Consider the following 17830-nt stretch of genomic DNA (forward strand, 5'->3'; position numbering starts at 1 on the left):
AAACTGGAAGTAGTAGGGCAGGGCTTAGAGAGGACTGTAGCTAGAGTTTTCCTGCCTGGCCCACAGTCAGGACAAATCTCTGTCACCCGCCAGTCCCACAGCCGCTCAGACCCAACCAAGTAAACACAGAGACTTACATTGCTTACAAACTGTATGGCCGTGGCAGGCTTCTTGCTAACTGTGCTTATAGCTTAAATTAATCCATTTCTATAAATCTATACTTTGCCAAGTGGCTCGTGGCTTACCGGCGTCTTCACATGCTGCTTGTCATGGTGGCAGCTGGCAGTGACTCCTTCCGCCTTCCTGTTCTTTTTCTCCTCTCTGTTAATCCTGCCTATATTTCCTGCCTAGCCACTGGCCAATCACTGTTTTATTTATTGACAATCAGAGTAATTTGACATACAGACCATCCCACAGCAGAGGATCTCAGTCTGTTTGAGGTCACTGGTCGCTTCTCTGCCACTCCTCTATCATTCAGGGTCTTACCTTGATATATAATGCCCGATTTTTTTATTGTAAGGAATAATTAGATAAATGTATCATTGCTCTACATAGTGAGATCTACCTGCCTCTGCCTCCCCAGTGCTGTGATTAAAGGTGTGTGCCACCACACCCAGCTGATATATGTGCTCTTAATGTCCGTCTATTGTGCTTTCTCATATATACCATGTGTGCAATATGTGACAGAGGGAAGAGAGCTATCTGTTGGGTGGAAAAGGGCATGAAGGCCATGTTGTCCTGGTGGGTGCTACACACTGACAGTATCTCTGCCCTCACACTATAACAAGCACCTATGAAAACAAAAAATGCATCAGAGAAACTGGAACACCTCTGAGCTTGGGATTCTCCCTAAGGAAAAGCCCACAGATAATGTGGGGCCTCCCAACACAAGATGTCTTGTGTAAAAAGTTTCAGTAAATAGGGAGAAAAAATCTACAGTAAAAACAGCTTTTCTGCATGTGACTAACTCATCATAAGCAATTAACAACTATTAGGACTTCTTGCCTTAACTGTTTACTCAAACATCATTGGTTTTGTGGGGAAACTTTAAGATTTTTTATGAGTCTATGGACTGTCTTGCCTGAATGTGCATGTGCACAATTTTCATGCATTGATGACTTTGGTGGTCAGAAGAGGGCATCTGATCCTGTGGAACTAGAGTTACAGATGGTTGTGAGTTGCCATGTGGGAACTGGGAACTGAAGCAGGTCCTCTGGGACAGCAGCAAATGCTTTTAATTACTGATCCATCAAGCCAGGCATGGTGGCCCAAGACTTTAATCTTAGCACTTGAGAGGCAGAAGTAGTCAGGTCTTTATGTATGGTAAAAAAAAAAAAGAGGGGGGGGGCAAGGAAAAACACCCTGACATGACCCTAGGAACAGGGCATGAAATCCCACTGAGCCTTAAGCTTGGCCCACAATCAGGCTACAAAAACCTACCAATCCCAAACCACCCTGGAAAGCACCCTCACCACAGAAACCCCATCTAAGCTCTTGCACCCTGTTCAATTTGCTGCTTCTTATCCTAGAGGCAGCCGCCCTCCTGGATTTTTCCTTCCTAGTAAATCTCACGAGTGAGGTTTGTTGTGTGGTGTGACACTTTTGTAGGAGGGGAGCCAAGCTGCAACAACGTTTGGAGCAGAGCAGAATGGAGCAGTGCCGGACTTAACCCTTGCTGGGGAAACCTTCCCGTAACACTTGCAGAGCAGAGCTGTAACAACGGCACTGGGGAACTCCCCTGTAGCGTAGAGTTGTTATGCTGGGGAAACCTTTCCCTAGAACAGGCCTGTAAGCTGCTGCTAAGCTTACAATGGCTTTGTGGTACTCCTTGGCTCCTGAGTGCCAGGATACCTTTCCATCCAAGCTGTAGTGTTTTGTGAGTTCGAGTCCAGCCTCGTCTACAGAGAGCGTTCCAGGACAGCCAGAGCTACACAGAGAAACCCTGTCTCCAAAAACCAAAACCAAAAAGGAAAAAAAAATTGATTTGGCAAGACAGTTTAAATCTCTTCAGCAGGATGAGATCAGAAGGGAATAAAGAAATTAAGTCGGTGTTATTTTCAAACATAGATTACTAATTAAGAACATCAACAATCAAAGGCAACAGTTGTGTGGGATAAAAATGTCATTTACAGATAAACACACTCTCCAGAATTAACAACAACAAAGTGAAAGGGAATGGGCCTGTTTGAGTGAAATGTCCAGGAGACGGTCACTCTTAAGTTGTTCTTTTGTTGTTGTGGTGAGATTTCCCGTTCAGCACTTCAGGGAAGCTCCAGGCAGTCACCACATCCACAGTCATGCAGGAGTGACTGCCCTGTGCTCAGCAGCCCTCCTACTTACAGAGTCCAGAGCCCCAGAGCAGAGAACGGCTGGAACTCCCACATCAATTAAGACAATCCCCCAGAGACACGCCCAGAGGCCAACCTGAGCTAGTAATTCTTCAGCTGAACTCTCTTCCCAGGGGGTTCTAAGTTGTGTCAAAGTTGACAGTTAAAAGTAGCCATCAGCCTCGCGGCAGTGGCGCACGCCTTTAATCCCAGCACTTGGAAGGCAGAGCCAGGCGGATCTCTGAGTTTATGGCCAGCCTGGTCTACAGAGCGAGATCCAGGACAGGCTCCAGGCACCAAAACTACACAGAGAAACCCTGTCTTGAAAAACCAAAAAAATAAAAAATAAAAAAAAAAAATAAAAAAAATTATCAGTACAGGATACTGCTTAAAGGTATGGGAAAACTAACACAGCTACAGTCTAAAAACTGTATAGTAACCTTGATTTCTTTCGCCTACAAAACAGACTAGCATCTACTTTATAGGACTATGGCAAGGATTAAGTACAATAACAGACATGGTGTAATGGGGAAGGGTGCTTGCCACTAAGCACTGGGACCCACAAGGTGGAAGGAGAACTGACTCCTGTAAGCTCTGAGGTTAGATCCCCAGAATCCATGTGAAAGCCAGCTGCAGTGTGCACCTGTAACCCAGAGTGTACTACACAGAGACGTGAAAGCCAGCTGCAGTGTGTACCTGTAACCCCACAGTGTACTACACAGAGACGTGAAAGCCAGCTACAGTGTGTACCTATAACCCCACAGTGCACCACACAGATGTGAAAGCCAGCTGCAGTGTGCACCTGTAACCCAGAGTGTATTACACAGACACTTGAAAGCCAGCTGCAGTGTGCACCTTTAACTCAGAGTGCACTACACAGATGTGAAAGCCAGCTGCAGTGTGCACCTGTAACCCAGAGTGCACTACGGGAGAGATGGAAGGAAAAGACAGAGTAATCCCTGGACACACGAGGGCCAACTGCCCTGTACACATGGTGCTCAAAGCCAAGAGGACTTGTCTAAACAAGGCTGAGGCAGCTGGCAAGGCAGCAGCAGGTAATGCTTGCTGGAACCCCAATTGTTTGATCCCTGGAACCTACATGGTGGAAGGAAAGAACCGACTCCTGCAAGTTATTCTCTGACCTCTACATGCACACCATAAGATGTACATGTCTCCCAGCCAAAATGGATCAATAAATGTAAAAAAAAATTACTCTTAAGGTGAAAGGAGAGGACTGACCCCTGAAGTTGTCCTCTAACCACACACAATCCATGGCAAGCCACATGGACACACCCACACAAACTGACACTGAAAAAAAAAAAATCACACATTTCATAATGAGTAAACTCATTCAACATCTGTAAACAAGAATAAATTTAATTTCTTTTAAAGATTTAATGATATACAAAATGTATATGGTATAGTATCTTTAAGTAATACACTTTTTCTCTCCACATCAACATTAAACACTATTTAAACAGCTTATCTCTGCTTGCCTTGTCTGTATCTATGAGATACACTATTGAATACAAATAAGCTTTACACTGCTCCCTTCCAAATTAAAATTAAAATTAGTACCTAGCAAATGAAAAGAAAGAGAAAGCATAAAACTTGAGACAAATGATAAGCTTTTCTTGTTGGTGAATATGCAAAAATATCTGGGCAATTAAGTTACATTTTCTTGGCATAAAGTTGGATTGTGATCTCCTTATACTGTATAAGGATAATCCAACAACTGATTTCTTAAATAAGTACCAAAAACAGAATTCACATTGACACATTCCTACACAATTTTAATGTGAGCGCTCCCACGACACTCTGATTGGATACACTACATCAGTAAATCTTTGGAGATGTATGCAGCTGCAGGTTGTTACAACTGTGACCTTCCTCACAGGAGACACCCATTGAGCAGTGAGCTAGTTCTCATTTACCATGGCTTTCTTTGACTTAACATTGATAAAATAATGTAAAAAACCCTTTTGCACAATTCAGGCTTTGTTTAACAAGAAACTGGATGTATCCATAAACAGAATCTAAAGTTGATTCTTAAATAAAATCCCTCTTACAAAATGGTCTTCATGAGGCCCTGGATTTGATACTCAACACTAAGGAAGGTGAGAGGGAAGACACATGGTTGTCAGTGCAGGCTTTTTAAGATGCCCGGGAAGCTAGAAGAGTAAGGAGTCATTTTTCCTGTGGCCACAAATCTAGTTGAAAGCTAGTATTACCATGCAGCACACCAAACTGAGGAAGACTTCTGCCATTTAACCAAAATGCTGCGTGATTTCCTTTCTTTAGCTGAATGGCTGTAACCGAGCAGCCAATACAATTCAGAGACACTTGACTTTGGTTAATAGTACTGCACCGAGTGACAGGGAATCACTACCTTTGACAGGAACAAAGTTTCAGATCCCCTGCCATAAGAGCCCTTCACCAGTTGAAAGCACTAACTTTCTATCACTGTTAACATTTCCCAGTTGCAGTTGTATCAAGGCGCTTTTCAATGAGAACATTAACCTCTAAACTATGTGTGGGGCCAGCAAGCTCAGTTTGCACACACATTTTTTTATCATCAATTCCTTCCTGAAGGAAAAATGACAGTCACACTTTTGTGAAGTGTAGGCAAAATCAATAATTCAGTACTATAACATCAGACGTACAGAATTTGTTGCTTCTGATTCTTTGGTGGAATTTCCAGACTGAAGATTCAAATCTGATGACTCATCCTGAGGAAATATAATCTTATCCGGTGTATAGTCATTCCTCTTCAGATCTACATTCACAACCCCAGCAGGGAGGAAAAAGTCAGTATATTTACAAATGAAAAGTTAAGAACATTTTTCTACATCAATTTTCCTCTAACCCTGTCAGATCTATTTCCTTTAATCTTACACTTAATAGGCATACATTTCTATACAATTATTACATGAGGACCACAAATTAGTAAATCACAAAGTATGACAATACAGTAATGAACACAGTATAAAAGGTCCTGCTTTTGTGAAGCTTAGGAGGTCCAAGTCTTATACCAGAAAACCTCTCATGCTCATGGACTGTTATGGTAAGACTGCAAAAATGGCTATCCTACCAAAATCGATCTACAGATCCAATCTGTAATCTCCATCAAAATTCCAACACAGTTCTTGACAGAAACTGAAAAAGAATCTTATTTTTATTTATTTACTTATTTTTGGGTTTTGCATGTATGTCTGTGTGAGGATGCCAGGTCCTCTGGAACTAGAGTTACAGACAATTGTGAGCGGCCATGTAGGTGCTGGGAATTGAACCTGGGTCCTCTGGAAGAGCAGCCAGTGCTCTTAACTGCTGAGCCATCTCTTGAGCCCAAAAAAGAATCTTAAATTTCATAGGGAAACATAAATGAGAGCAAAACCTTCTCCTCCTCTACCATCATGAGAAAAAAAAAATCACCCTCCAGATTTCAAGTGATACACTACAGAGCTATAGTAATATAAACACCACGGGACCAGCATAGACCAGACCCACAGATCAATGGACACATTTAAGTGTACACTCCTATAGTCACCTGATTTTTGACAAAGAGGCCAACAAGACTCACTGGAGAGAAGAGGGCATATTCAACAAATGGTGCTTTCAGACTGGATAACTACATGTAAAAGAATGAAATTTGATCCCTCTCTCTCATCCAGCAAAAAAACTCAACTCCAAACCGAACAAGGAGCTCAACAGAAGACCGGATGCCCTGAATCAGGTATAGGATAGAACTGGGAATAGGCTTGAATTCACTGGCACAGGACAGGACTTTTCTAAACAGGACCTCAGCAGTGCAGACAATAAGTCCAACAATTAATAAATAGGACTTCATGAAATTAAAAAGTTTCTAAAAAGCGTGAAACATCATCATTCGAGTGAAGAGAGCCAAAGAATGGGAATTATCTTTAACAATTATATATCTGACAGAGGGTTGGTATCTTGAATACACAGACACACACAGACACACAGACACACACACAGACACACAGACACAGACACACAGACACACACAGACACACACACTAAACACCAAGTGACATAACAATACATTGTAGAACAAAGGGCTAAGACTTTAAAAGCCAGAGGAGATGGATGAACACAAGGAAATGGTGTCTGTCACATACAAAAGAGCAACAGCATGTAAGAACTCATGGGTTTGAACAATATGCACAAGCCCCATGCGGACTAATGTCAACAGGAGAGGGGAGGTAGCTATCCAGGTCTACCCAGTCAAGGAACTATCTGAGAGTCAGTTTTCTTTAAAAAAAAAAAAAAAAAAAAGCTGTTTCTGGGCTGTAGAGATGTTCAGTCAGTAAAATACTTGCCACATAAGCATGAGGACCCAAGCTCTAATCTCAGAACCCACATAAAGAAAAAAAAAAAAAAATCAGTCAGATGTGGCTGGGTGGGAAGCAGAGGCAGATAGATCTCTATGAGTTCAGGGCCAGCCTGGTCTACATAGCAATTCCCAGAATAGCAAAGGGTACAAGTGAGAACCTGACTCCAAAAATAAATAAATAAAATACAGTCCCTGGTGAGTTAACGATACTTCAGGGGAAGGCGACACATCCAGGAATATCTGGGTAGCACAAACAGACTTCATAGGTTAAAGAAAAAAGGAAGAGGACACACAGGCAGGAGAGAAGGAGGTGAAGGGCAGGGGTGGGGAGTGTGATCCACAGCCACTGTGTGGAACTCTCAAAGAACAAATAAGCTCCCCTTTGGGAGAGAGGTTTTATGTAGCCTTTGTTAACCTGGAATTCCCTGTGTAGCCCAGGCTGGTCCTGAACTCAGAGATCCACCAGCCTGTTTCCTGAAGGCTGCTGGGATTAAGGTGTGCATAACTATGCCTACCAAACAACATTCTTAAGAAACAAAAAGAAATTTTCTCAATCTAATCCAAGTGCAAAAATACAGTTAACACCTTTAACATAAATTTTATTTTTAAAAAAATAAAATCATTTTCTCCCTCTAAGCCTTGTTTACTTTTGTATGTGTACAACAAGTGTTTTGCTTGCGTGTATGTATGTGCATTACATGTTGTGTCTGGTGCCCTGTCCTTCCTTTGGAACTGGAGTTATGGATAGCTGTAAGCTTATGCATGCTGGTGTTGAGAACTGAACCTAGGTCCTCCGAAAGACCCAAAGTCTTACTACTGACGGACAGCCTCTCTAACCCCACCTAACATTATCTTAATATTGGAAAACTCAATGCTTCCAGGACCAAGGTAAGAGCACTGCACTGGAAAGCCTAGTCAGTGTAAGAACTCAAAGGTGGAAACAAGGCACACAGTACAAAAAAGTAATGAATTATCTTTATTAACTATACAGATCATCTGAGTGTGAATCAAGAAACAATTCACGACTTTACCACCAAACCTAGAATGATTTCTGGCATTCTTCAGACATAGTAAATAAATGAAATGGATGAGCTTCGTTTTTATAAGTAATGAAGAAGAGTTCATGTGTGTATATATAAGGAGCTGCCATAGGAATTCCAGACCAATTAACCAAATCTTTCTACCTATAGCCTTATTATTATCGTAAACAACTCAGATAACAATGTATATGCCATATGGACTAAAAACACACAAGCCAGGGACAAATATATAATTACAGTACCCCAGAGGTTAAGGCGAATGAATCACCAGTTCAAAGCTAACTTGGGCTGCATAACAACACAAAAGGAGTGAACATTCTTACCTGGAAGTTTCAGTTTTCGACAGCAAGAATTACAGTGATGTTTGGCTCTGAAGTTTTTTATTGCATCTTCTCCTAGATTGGCAGGGCCAAAAACCATGTCACAGGATCTGCAGAATTGGCAAGTAAAGAAGGGAGGTTATTCAAGTGGAAACATGGAGTTTAAAAACAGTAAATTATACCTCAATGAAATGGTTAAATCTTCTTACCTTTTTTCTTCAGCTTTTATCACAGATGGGTCAGTCAAGTTTTCACCCACACCTTTAAGTGTAGACATAAAAAAGACAACGTGTATTACCAATCGATATAAGCACTTATGTTTACATAATAAAAAGGTTGAGAGTTTTATAGCATCATTCTTAATTACATTGTTAAATTATTCAAAGTAGTACTTTTCTCTCTTGATATTTCACAACTTAATATTTTAGCACTCCAATACATCTGAGATATGCTTAAAATTACATCTGAGTGGGTGAGGTGGGCACAATGTTGATATTTGAGATACTTGATTACACTGTGTAAAGATGTGTCACTGTGACTTGCCTAATAAAAAGCTAAATGGCCGATAGCTAGGCAGGAGGTACAGCAGGGACTTCTGGACAGAGAGAGCTCTGGGAAGAAAAATGGAGTCGCTAGTCAGACTCCAAGGAAGCAGGATGGGCAGAGTGGGGATGAGGGAGGAGTGCGTGGAAGAGTAGATAGAGCACACACAAAGGCTCTGGTGGTCCCCAGCATCCCCACAAGCTGCCTTGGGCTCACTTCCACTAGTAAAGTGTGCTTTGCTATTTGAAGGCTTTTAAAAAGTCCTATGGAACATTTATTTGGCATTTAAGAAAAGTTTTGGTTTTTTATTTTTACCTTCAGCCTTCCCTAGAGGTATTAAAAAAAAGTTGGTTGAATCTTTTAAAAATAATCACAAATACGTAAACCCATTACAGTGAAACCCAATTAAAATGGTCCAGTTTCACAAGTGGAAAATCTAGAATTAAAACTTGATACCAGGGCTCAGCTGGTAGAGTGTTTGCCCAGCATACACAAATCTCTGCATGTAAGCCTCAGCAATGAATAAACTGTGAAGGTGGCACACATCTGTATTCAAGGTCATTCTTGAACACAGTGAATTAGCCGTCAGCCTGGGATAAATGAGACCCTATTTCACAAACACAAGTAACAAAATAACAGGACAAAAAAAGGAAAGCAAAACAAAACAAACACCAACAATATATTTCTATTTTATAAAAATGTTCTGAAGAACATTTAGAGTTTGTGTAAATATATATATGCTACGGTGCATGGACAGAGGTCAGGTGACAACTTTCAGAAGTCAGTTCTCTGTCTCCACTATACAGATTCTTCAGATCAAAATCATCTGTCAGGCTTGGCAGTTCAGTCATCTCCTGGGACCCAAATACTGCTACTTTTTACCCAATGGATTGGAAAAGACTGAAAATGCTCAGTACTCTATCAATAGTGGATAGATGGACCTAGAACTTTTATGAAAGTAATCTGGTAGTGCTTGAATGAAATCAAAACTGCACTAGTCTCTACACTAAGCCAGTTTAGTCTACCAACGTAGGCACACATCATGCACCTCCACGCTTCAAAAGCAGTAATCATCTGTGAGCCTAGATGGGAGTGATGAGTGGCAGTTTCTGTATGTCTTACAAGAGCAACCCAAATGGGAATACCTGGGTCTTTCTGTCTTCTGTATCATGAAATTGTCATAGTAATCATCAAAATATTATACAAAAATGGCTCAGTTGGGCCTAAGGGCACAGGACTGTAATCTCAGCTACTTGAGAAGCTGAGGCAGAAGAGCTGCACAACTCAAGGCCTAACTAGACTAAAGAAGGAGGTCACAGCCAGCTTGACAACTTAGTGAAACACTATCTAAAAAGAGAAGGAAAAGGAGAAATAAAAGGGGGGGGGGCTGGCTGAAGAGATGGTGCAGCAGTTAAGAATACTTGCTGCTCTTCCAGAAGAACTGTGTCTTTATAAACTGAACCAGGGTTCAGTTCTCAGCTCATATACGGGAGTTTCCTACTGTCTGTAACTCCCAATTACAGGAGATTCAATGACCTCCTCTGACCTCCACGGACACCAGGAACACATGTAGTGCTTAGATATCATGGAGGTAAAACTCATAAAACAAAAATTAAAAATCTTTAAAAATTAAAGATAAAATGAGTGTCTATGATGGGGGACCAGCAAGATGGGCTTAGGAGTTTGCTACCTGAAGATACAAGCCTGAGAACTTCAGTTTGATTCCAGAATCTGGGAAAAGACCGAGGCAAAGAACCAACTCCACAAAGTTGTCCTCTGACATGTGTGCCACTGCCACCACACACACACACACACACACACACACACACACACACACACACACACACACACACACACACCACTCAGATGGTGATGCACACCTTTAAGCCCAGCACTCAGAGGACAGAGAGTTCCAGGCTAGTTAGAGGTCCACAGTGAAATCCTGTCTCAAGAAAAACAAAACAACTCAAAAAATCTAAACACATTAAACACATATACACACAATTTTTAAAAGAAGAGTGGTAATTTGCTTAGCATGTTTTGAAAAATCACATGTGAGGGAGAGAAAACGGGTTGAAAGAATCTCGAACAAACTCTTAGGAGTTCTAGCACTCTACCACTAGGTGTAATGGGGTACACTTTTAATTCCAGCCCTCGGGAAGCAAAGGAAGGCGGACAGGTGGATGGATCTCTTGGGTTTAAGTTTGTAGACCAGTCCAGTCTACACAGTGGGTTCCAGGTCAGACAAGGATATAAGTACAAGGATACATAGTGAGTCTGTCAAAAAACAAACAAACAACCAGGGCAGGGAAAGTTTGAGCTTTTTCTCTTGGTAAAAGCAGCTGCCCCGCAGAAGTCAACTACCTAAAACCATCCTACTAAAGGAAAGCCCGTGCCACCACCATCTGGCAGAAAAAAATTTTTATACCTAGGATAGGAAATACTAAAGGCTGGACACCTTGAAGTATAGTAGTAAGAGTTCACAAGAACATGCATCACCCCAACCATTATTAAGATAATCAGGCTGGGTGTGGTGACACGTCCCTTTAGTCCCAGCACTCAGAAGACTCAGACAGGAAAAATCACAAGTATTAGGCCAGCTTGGGATGCAAAGTAAAATACCACCTTAATAAAAGGAAAGACAACTAGATTTAAAACCCCAATGACTCCGGGCGGTGGTGGCGCATGCCTTTAATCCCAGCACTGAGGAGGCAGAGGCAGGTGGGTCTCTGTGAGTTCGAGGCCAGCCTGGTCTACAGAGTGAGTTCCAGAACAGTCAGGACTGTTTCACAGAGAAACCCTGTCTCAAAACAAACAAACAAACAAACAAACAACAAAACCCCAACGACTAGACTGCTATGATTGTGACTTATTTTACACTTCCTGTCAGCCTAAGATTTTAATTGACCAGATTTCTGTATATCATGTGTAATATATGAATAGGTGAGAACCTACAACACAATTTCACCTTAGTAATTCAATCAGCAATAGATTTTACCTTGTAAGTCAAGTACCAGTAACTCCCCTCTGGTATATTCATAGGTCCAGTGGCTAAAGGCCAGCATGATCTCTTCCAGAGTATTTGTTGGAATAATCTCATCACCATTATTGTTGTTGTATTTTCTAAATTCTCCAGTCATGCATTCTTCTACAGCAAACCACTGCCCTGCTGAATGGCAGTACAGTAGGAAAACCTCAAGGAACCTTATAGAAAAGTCACAAACATCACCAGGAAATTTGTTAGTAAGATTCTAATTAATAAATACTCAACCTCAATAATGAGTGCCAAAAAAAGACTGCTATCTAATAATACTAAGACTTCACCAAGTGTTAAGATTTACCTCGGAGAGTAAGGTATGGACTTGGGTTTCATCTGATTGAAGGCAAACGTGAGCTTTTGCGCTGCTCTCTGTTGTTGTATTTCCTACAGGAGAGGAGAAATCTCTCGATTAGTATTTAAACTAAGATTGCATTTGGTTTATTCACACTTTAAAAGTTAAAACAGCAAAGTCAGACCGCAGCTTCAGTCACGTGTTTAATCATACTTACTCGAAGACAGAGATGCAGAACCGTGTCTTCTTTATAAATACTGGACCATGTGTTGACCACCTCAGGAAGGAAAGACTTGATGATATAAAGATGCCCTGATTTCAGGATATCATGCTCTGACCAGGTACACTGTACTTTGACTGCTCTTCGTAAGCCTCCTCCCATTTCCTCTTTACTTAAAAACTCTATTTTGGCACAGAGGCCTAGCTGAGACCAAGAAGACATGCTATTATTCAGTATACTGGGAGAACTCTCCTCCAGACGATACACCGTGACAGGCTCACCTGCAAGATGAACAGACACAGTTTTAAGATTAAAGTATAACAATAAATTAAAATAAATATTTGTAAGTATCTATGGTTAATATTAAGCAAGGAATAGAAGATAAAACCAAAGTTGCAATTTTATAAAAAGTGATACATAACAGGAAACAAAAATACACTTCTTTGAGAGGGGATGTGGCTCACTGCTCACTGGATAAAATCATTGGTGGGGCAATCATAAGGGAGGCCCTGAGTGCAAACCTCCAGAGCCCATATAAAACGCCAGCACATGGGCACCTGGAACCCCAGTGCTACTTAGAACTCTGGGCTCTGTGAGCTGCCAGCCTCGTTCCAGGTGCAATGGGATCCTGTCTCACAGAAATAAGGCAAGGAATAATAGAGTATAACACCCAATGTTTTCCTCTGGTCTCCGTGGGCACACACTAGCACATTATATATATATCACAAACATTTATTCGAACTAATAAACTTAGAAACCAATTTAGTGTCACTGAACTCATGTTGAAAGATAAGCATATTTCAAATTAAAGATATTTTAAAGACAAACTGTGTGGGGGAGTACATATACACTATACACATGAGCAAGTGGGTGCCAGAAGGCAACTTGATTATTAGGCTATATTTCTCAGCAGCCACCCACTTTACTTCTTGGAGCAGGGCCTCTCACTGGCCTGGAGCTCAGTGATTGGGCTACACTGGCTGGTCAGAGTGCCCCAAAATGATAATACATGCTGGCACACCTGGTTCTTCACATGGGTTTTGGGGAATGAACTTATCTTCTTATTAACTGAATCATCTTCTTAGCTCTCAAGGATAAATTTTTAGAAAGCAAGTAAAACTTCAAATAGTTCTACACAGGAAGTTAGAGCAATCTGTCTCACATGCTCTGATGTCAATTTTCCTACACGTCTGCTACCTGATCAATGTTTCTGAAATAGAACGGATTCTTCTAATGCCTGCCCCTACCTCACTTGAGTATACCCTGCCCTTCCAGTCTGAATGAAAACACAGCATGGTTTCTAGTGCTCCCTCCTATTCAGTATACCTGCCCTTCTAGTAGGCAAAGAAGGTGCATGAAGCTGTTATTTCTTCATAGGAATCCTTCTCAATCTGTCCTGACCCATGTTCTAAGTTATGATTAGACATCACTGAGTGTTGCTTCATATTTATTTTTGGGATTTACCTCGTGGAGGTACAGGCACGAAGGGAATACTCTGTGACAACCTCATCAGGTTATTTCTTTCCACAGCTGCATTGAAATAGAGAGAAATCATGAAATCTCTAATGATTCAAATATCAGTAAATTTTGTTTTTTCAGTATCACTGACCTGAATAATAGTAATTTGTATCCATAACGGGCTTAAATGGAGAAGCAAGACCTAAAATTGTAAATAAATTAGACTGTTTAAAAAGCACTTGTGCAGCATAAATTTATGCTCAGACATTCTCAAATAATAATCTTAAATTTCTTTCATAACCTCTCCTAACCAAGGAGGAAAAAAAGGGAAGGTAACAAAACTATTATCACATATCACATGACCCCATTTCATTGAGGCAAAACAGTGGCCACTGTGCCCCAAACACCTGGGAAGAAGCACATGATGCTCCACTCTCCAGCTCTTGACATAAATTGCACCTTCACACCTGCCACTCAAAAAGAAAAAAATGTTCTGTTTCTGGCCTTTTGGGTTGGGGACAGTAACTACCTAACCATTTTAGGTGACCTAACGTGAGAAGTGAGATTCTGGAATGTAAAGAGACTCCAGACCCTCCCCTCTGGTATCTGTATTTTATGTATTTATCTATTTTGAAGATTTTTACTTTTAACAATAGGAAGAAGAGATGGGAGAATAACAGATCTATGATGTGCTAAGTTTTAGAATATAAATGAGAAGGAATCTACTATTACATAGGGAATAAAAGCCAACAGTTTTAACACTGTGTTAATATAAAAAGATATACAGACACCTATACACAAACACTTGCATCATGAGGACAACAAAGGAGGGTAATTAAGGCTGCCTGGTTAATCAGGGTAGAGGCTACCTCACACAGGGGAAGAAACAGCAATCTGCAAGGCAGTGGATTTTTAGGGATACATGTACAAAAATATCTGAAGTGCTATCGTACATTTGAGAAACCCAAGGCAGTTTAGTATGAATGACTACTTAAGAATACAATCAGTATAGTCTGTGGAGCTTTCTGAACATCACCCACTGATACTCCATCCACAATATCTAATTCCACAGGTATGTGGTATCACAGATGACTCTACAGTGATTTGATATGCAACCAAGATTGCAAATTAACGAGCAAGAGCATAAGCATACCTGAAGGAGGTGAAGCTACAGAAGCAGGCAATATCAAATTGTGAAGAGCCTAATATGTCATGCAAAGAAAGGACACTGCATTTTACTGAATGACAATGGGAAAAATGTAAAGCAGAGGAGTGGCAAGATCAAATCTTTCAGAATTATTTTGGTGGCAGAAGACAGACTAGCAGTTAACTACAGGCAGGAAGTCAGCCTGGAATAACTACTCTGAAAACCTATCTGGCAGGCAGTAACTACTGAATATGAACATATGCATAAGCTATGACCCAGCAATTCTACCCTTAGGCATATAACCAATGGAAAGCAAATTTATGTTTACCAAACAACATGAAAAAGAATGTTCACAGCAACAGAAAGCATAATGGTTACACATTGGAAGCTACTGAAATGTCCATCAAATAGAATGGATAAATTCAATATATTCCAACAAGAAAATATTATGAACTACTAACAATGCACAAACTACACTAATACAATACAATACAATAATACTGATGAATCTCTGTATAACAATTACATCTCTATGACTCCATTTATATTGTACCATAAAGTAAGCCACCGTGTTAGTTAGGATGGAGGCCACAGCAAGAGCCTGGCATATTAGCAATATTCTGGTTTTGGGTGCCGGTTAAGTGGGGAGTGGTGACAGAAAAGTGGCCATCATAATTCACAGGGTGGGTCATGTGTTTGTAAAACATCAATACTAAAGATAAAGGAACAGTTTTCCAACTACCTTGGCTTTTTAATATTTGAAGTCTAAAATGTCTTGCCTATGATAATGTGGTAAATGGTTTAATTATGACCTTTTAATTTTTCATACTAAATCTACTACATGGACTCACCATTTAATGTTCCTCCTTCAGATGGCCTAAGGAAATAAAAAAATAATATAAGCTGTGCAACAACCTTAGTTCTGAGTATCATTTAACTTGTGATTTTTTATAAGGTTACCATAATTATTTAATGAAATGCAATTAAAGGAATAAAGATATTCAGATCTGTATGTCTGAATACTTGCCATTCTCCTACTCCATATACAGACATGCATATATTTACATGTACTCATGTTACCAACAACTTGTACCTATACTTTATGGCTACATAAATATTATTTTGGAGTCAAAATGATGGCTACTAGATCTAAATATAATATTTTATCTCATGGCTCAGTATTTGTGGAGACTCACTCAGTACTGTGACAATGCAGGGAAATGATTTTCTATGATTCTAGAAGTATTCCCACGGACTGATAGGAAAAGGACTGAGGCATTATTTTGCAAGATTCAATATCCAATCCATTTATTTATAACAAGTCTTGATTCCAAGTGGGAGTCCTTTGAATTCTAAGGATTCCTATGCAAATGAGATAGGTACAATAAAAAGGGGAGTGGGACTTGACCAGGATGAATGCCAGGCTTAGTTCTCCACTATGCAGCTGAGCCTCACTTGCGACCTAAAGTTCAAGATCCAAAAGGACCCTATCAACATAGAACGACCATGGCCTCTTCCCAGTTCCCACATTCCAACTGGCCCCAAAGGTTATCTTCACCTTAGTAAGGTAAAGGTATTTTTGTAAGGAGTATTTTGATCCAGCATTATTCACTTTTCTGCTGCTAGCAAGCCACTCTTTTCTCAGTACTTGACTCAATCCCCAAAACCAAAAGAGAAAAAAGAAAAATCAAAAACAAAAACAAAACTTCTTCTGTTTTTATCTCCTAAAGCTTTGGTTATAAAGACACAATCCCAGAAGGGGATTAAAAATAGTTAAGTCTTAATTTATTTATGCCAACACCATTTACTTTCCTCTGTGTTCATACCTACTTCAGAGTCACAAAGTGGAGACACTGATATGTATTGCTTGAAAATGGCCTCTCTTCCCCAGTCATACTTATCTGGGTGCACTGACAAATGGGTGTCAGCCATTGAGGGGCAATTACCCGTCAGACTGCTTTTTCTCTTTTGGTCCTGAAGTTATCACGTTCATTAAATAACTTTTCAGTACCAAAGCTTTCTCAAGTATACTGTGTATTATTGCTCTAATCATCAAGGTATTTTCCAACAGCAGTTATAATGCTTGATTAGAATGACTGACAAATATGTTAATATTAACCAAGTTCCTCCAATTTCCTCTCTGTAAAAATGGGAAATACTACAAGTATCTTAAAAGGAGTATAAAAGAGGTAAGACAGAGAAGAACAAATATGGTACTCATTAATTCAGATACTTTTCAGGCCATTAAGAAAAGACTTACTTACATTTCTCTGTTTGATGGTCTATCTCGTAACCAATCCTTTAGTCAAAAACAAACACAAAAATTTAAATATAGAAGCAGTTCTCTAGAGGCAATGTTAACTATTTAACACTGTTTTTTTTTTTTTTTAACATTCTTTAAAAATGAAAGGCTGAGAACTTAATATGAAGTCCTTGTTTCATACAACTAACTAAATAACCACAAAGAGGAATAAACAAATTCAGGAATGTTATTTTCTCCAAGAGTTGTGTTTGTGTCTCTCTGTGCACCCATGTGGGTATTATCTTCCTTTAACCCATGCTTGGTTTCACATGGCTGCTGGTAATCTGAAACCAGGCCATGAGGCTTGTACAGAGAGCACTTTACCTACTGACTCAATGCCCCAGCCTCCAGGATTTCTAGTTCTTCAAATTCTTTGTTTCTGATGACAATCTTATTCTCCGAGCATGTCTCTGATTCTAAAAATAATTTGTGCTTCTTGCCAAAAGAACATCAAAGTATAAATAGAATTAAAATCACACCAAGTAAATACAAATAAAATGATGGAAACACAAGCATTAAGACACTGCAGCCATTTTATACAACCATTCATATGGCTTTTATTCAGTAAACTTAGTCATGTTTCTAGACATATTTAGCTTCCCTAGACTGGGATTCATATTTTCTGAATTTGAATTTTTATATATTAATTTTAAAAATCCAATTCATTTACAGTTCTTCAAATCCTACTTTCTCACAGCCAATTAATTAGATGTACATCCCTGGTCTTTTTTTTCTTTTCCATCTAAATGTACTTGATCTGTGCTGCATTCTGGCCTTACTTAGTAAA

The 17830-nt window shown here is 39.9% G+C and overlaps 1 protein-coding gene and 1 long non-coding RNA gene across 7 annotated transcripts in view; one reads left to right on the top strand and one right to left on the bottom strand.

The window, feature by feature from the left end:
- LOC121828817 (uncharacterized) overlaps positions 1-17830 on the top strand; it is a 33256-nt gene that overhangs the window by 4324 nt on the left and 11102 nt on the right. Inside the window, exon 3 of one of the 3 annotated variants that reach the window (XR_013050730.1) lies at positions 14667-14790. The exons of the other annotated variants lie outside the window; for them this stretch is intronic. This is a non-coding gene — a long non-coding RNA (uncharacterized LOC121828817). Of the gene's footprint in view, positions 1-14666; positions 14791-17830 lie in introns of those variants that run through there. 3 annotated transcript variants of the gene reach the window in all.
- Positions 3687-17830, bottom strand: part of Trpm7 (transient receptor potential cation channel subfamily M member 7) — a 103495-nt gene continuing 89351 nt past the window's right edge. For 2 of the 4 annotated variants that reach the window (XM_076570568.1, XM_042276166.2), the window contains exons 30-39: positions 17006-17040; positions 15593-15618; positions 13746-13796; positions 13601-13666; positions 12134-12417; positions 11926-12008; positions 11583-11788; positions 8251-8302; positions 8045-8151; positions 3687-5103 (exon numbers count right to left, since the gene is read on the bottom strand). In XM_076570568.1, the coding sequence (XP_076426683.1) occupies positions 4973-5103; positions 8045-8151; positions 8251-8302; positions 11583-11788; positions 11926-12008; positions 12134-12417; positions 13601-13666; positions 13746-13796; positions 15593-15618; positions 17006-17040 (1041 nt within the window). In that variant the 3' untranslated portion in view covers positions 3687-4972. Of the gene's footprint in view, positions 5104-8044; positions 8152-8250; positions 8303-11582; positions 11789-11925; positions 12009-12133; positions 12418-13600; positions 13667-13745; positions 13797-14747; positions 14797-15592; positions 15619-17005; positions 17041-17830 lie in introns of those variants that run through there. The other 2 variants (XR_013050726.1, XR_013050727.1) reach the window with 2 other exon arrangements.

Source organism: Peromyscus maniculatus, chromosome 4 (assembly GCF_049852395.1).
Source record: "Peromyscus maniculatus bairdii isolate BWxNUB_F1_BW_parent chromosome 4, HU_Pman_BW_mat_3.1, whole genome shotgun sequence".
NCBI classification, from domain to species: Eukaryota; Metazoa; Chordata; class Mammalia; order Rodentia; family Cricetidae; genus Peromyscus; species Peromyscus maniculatus.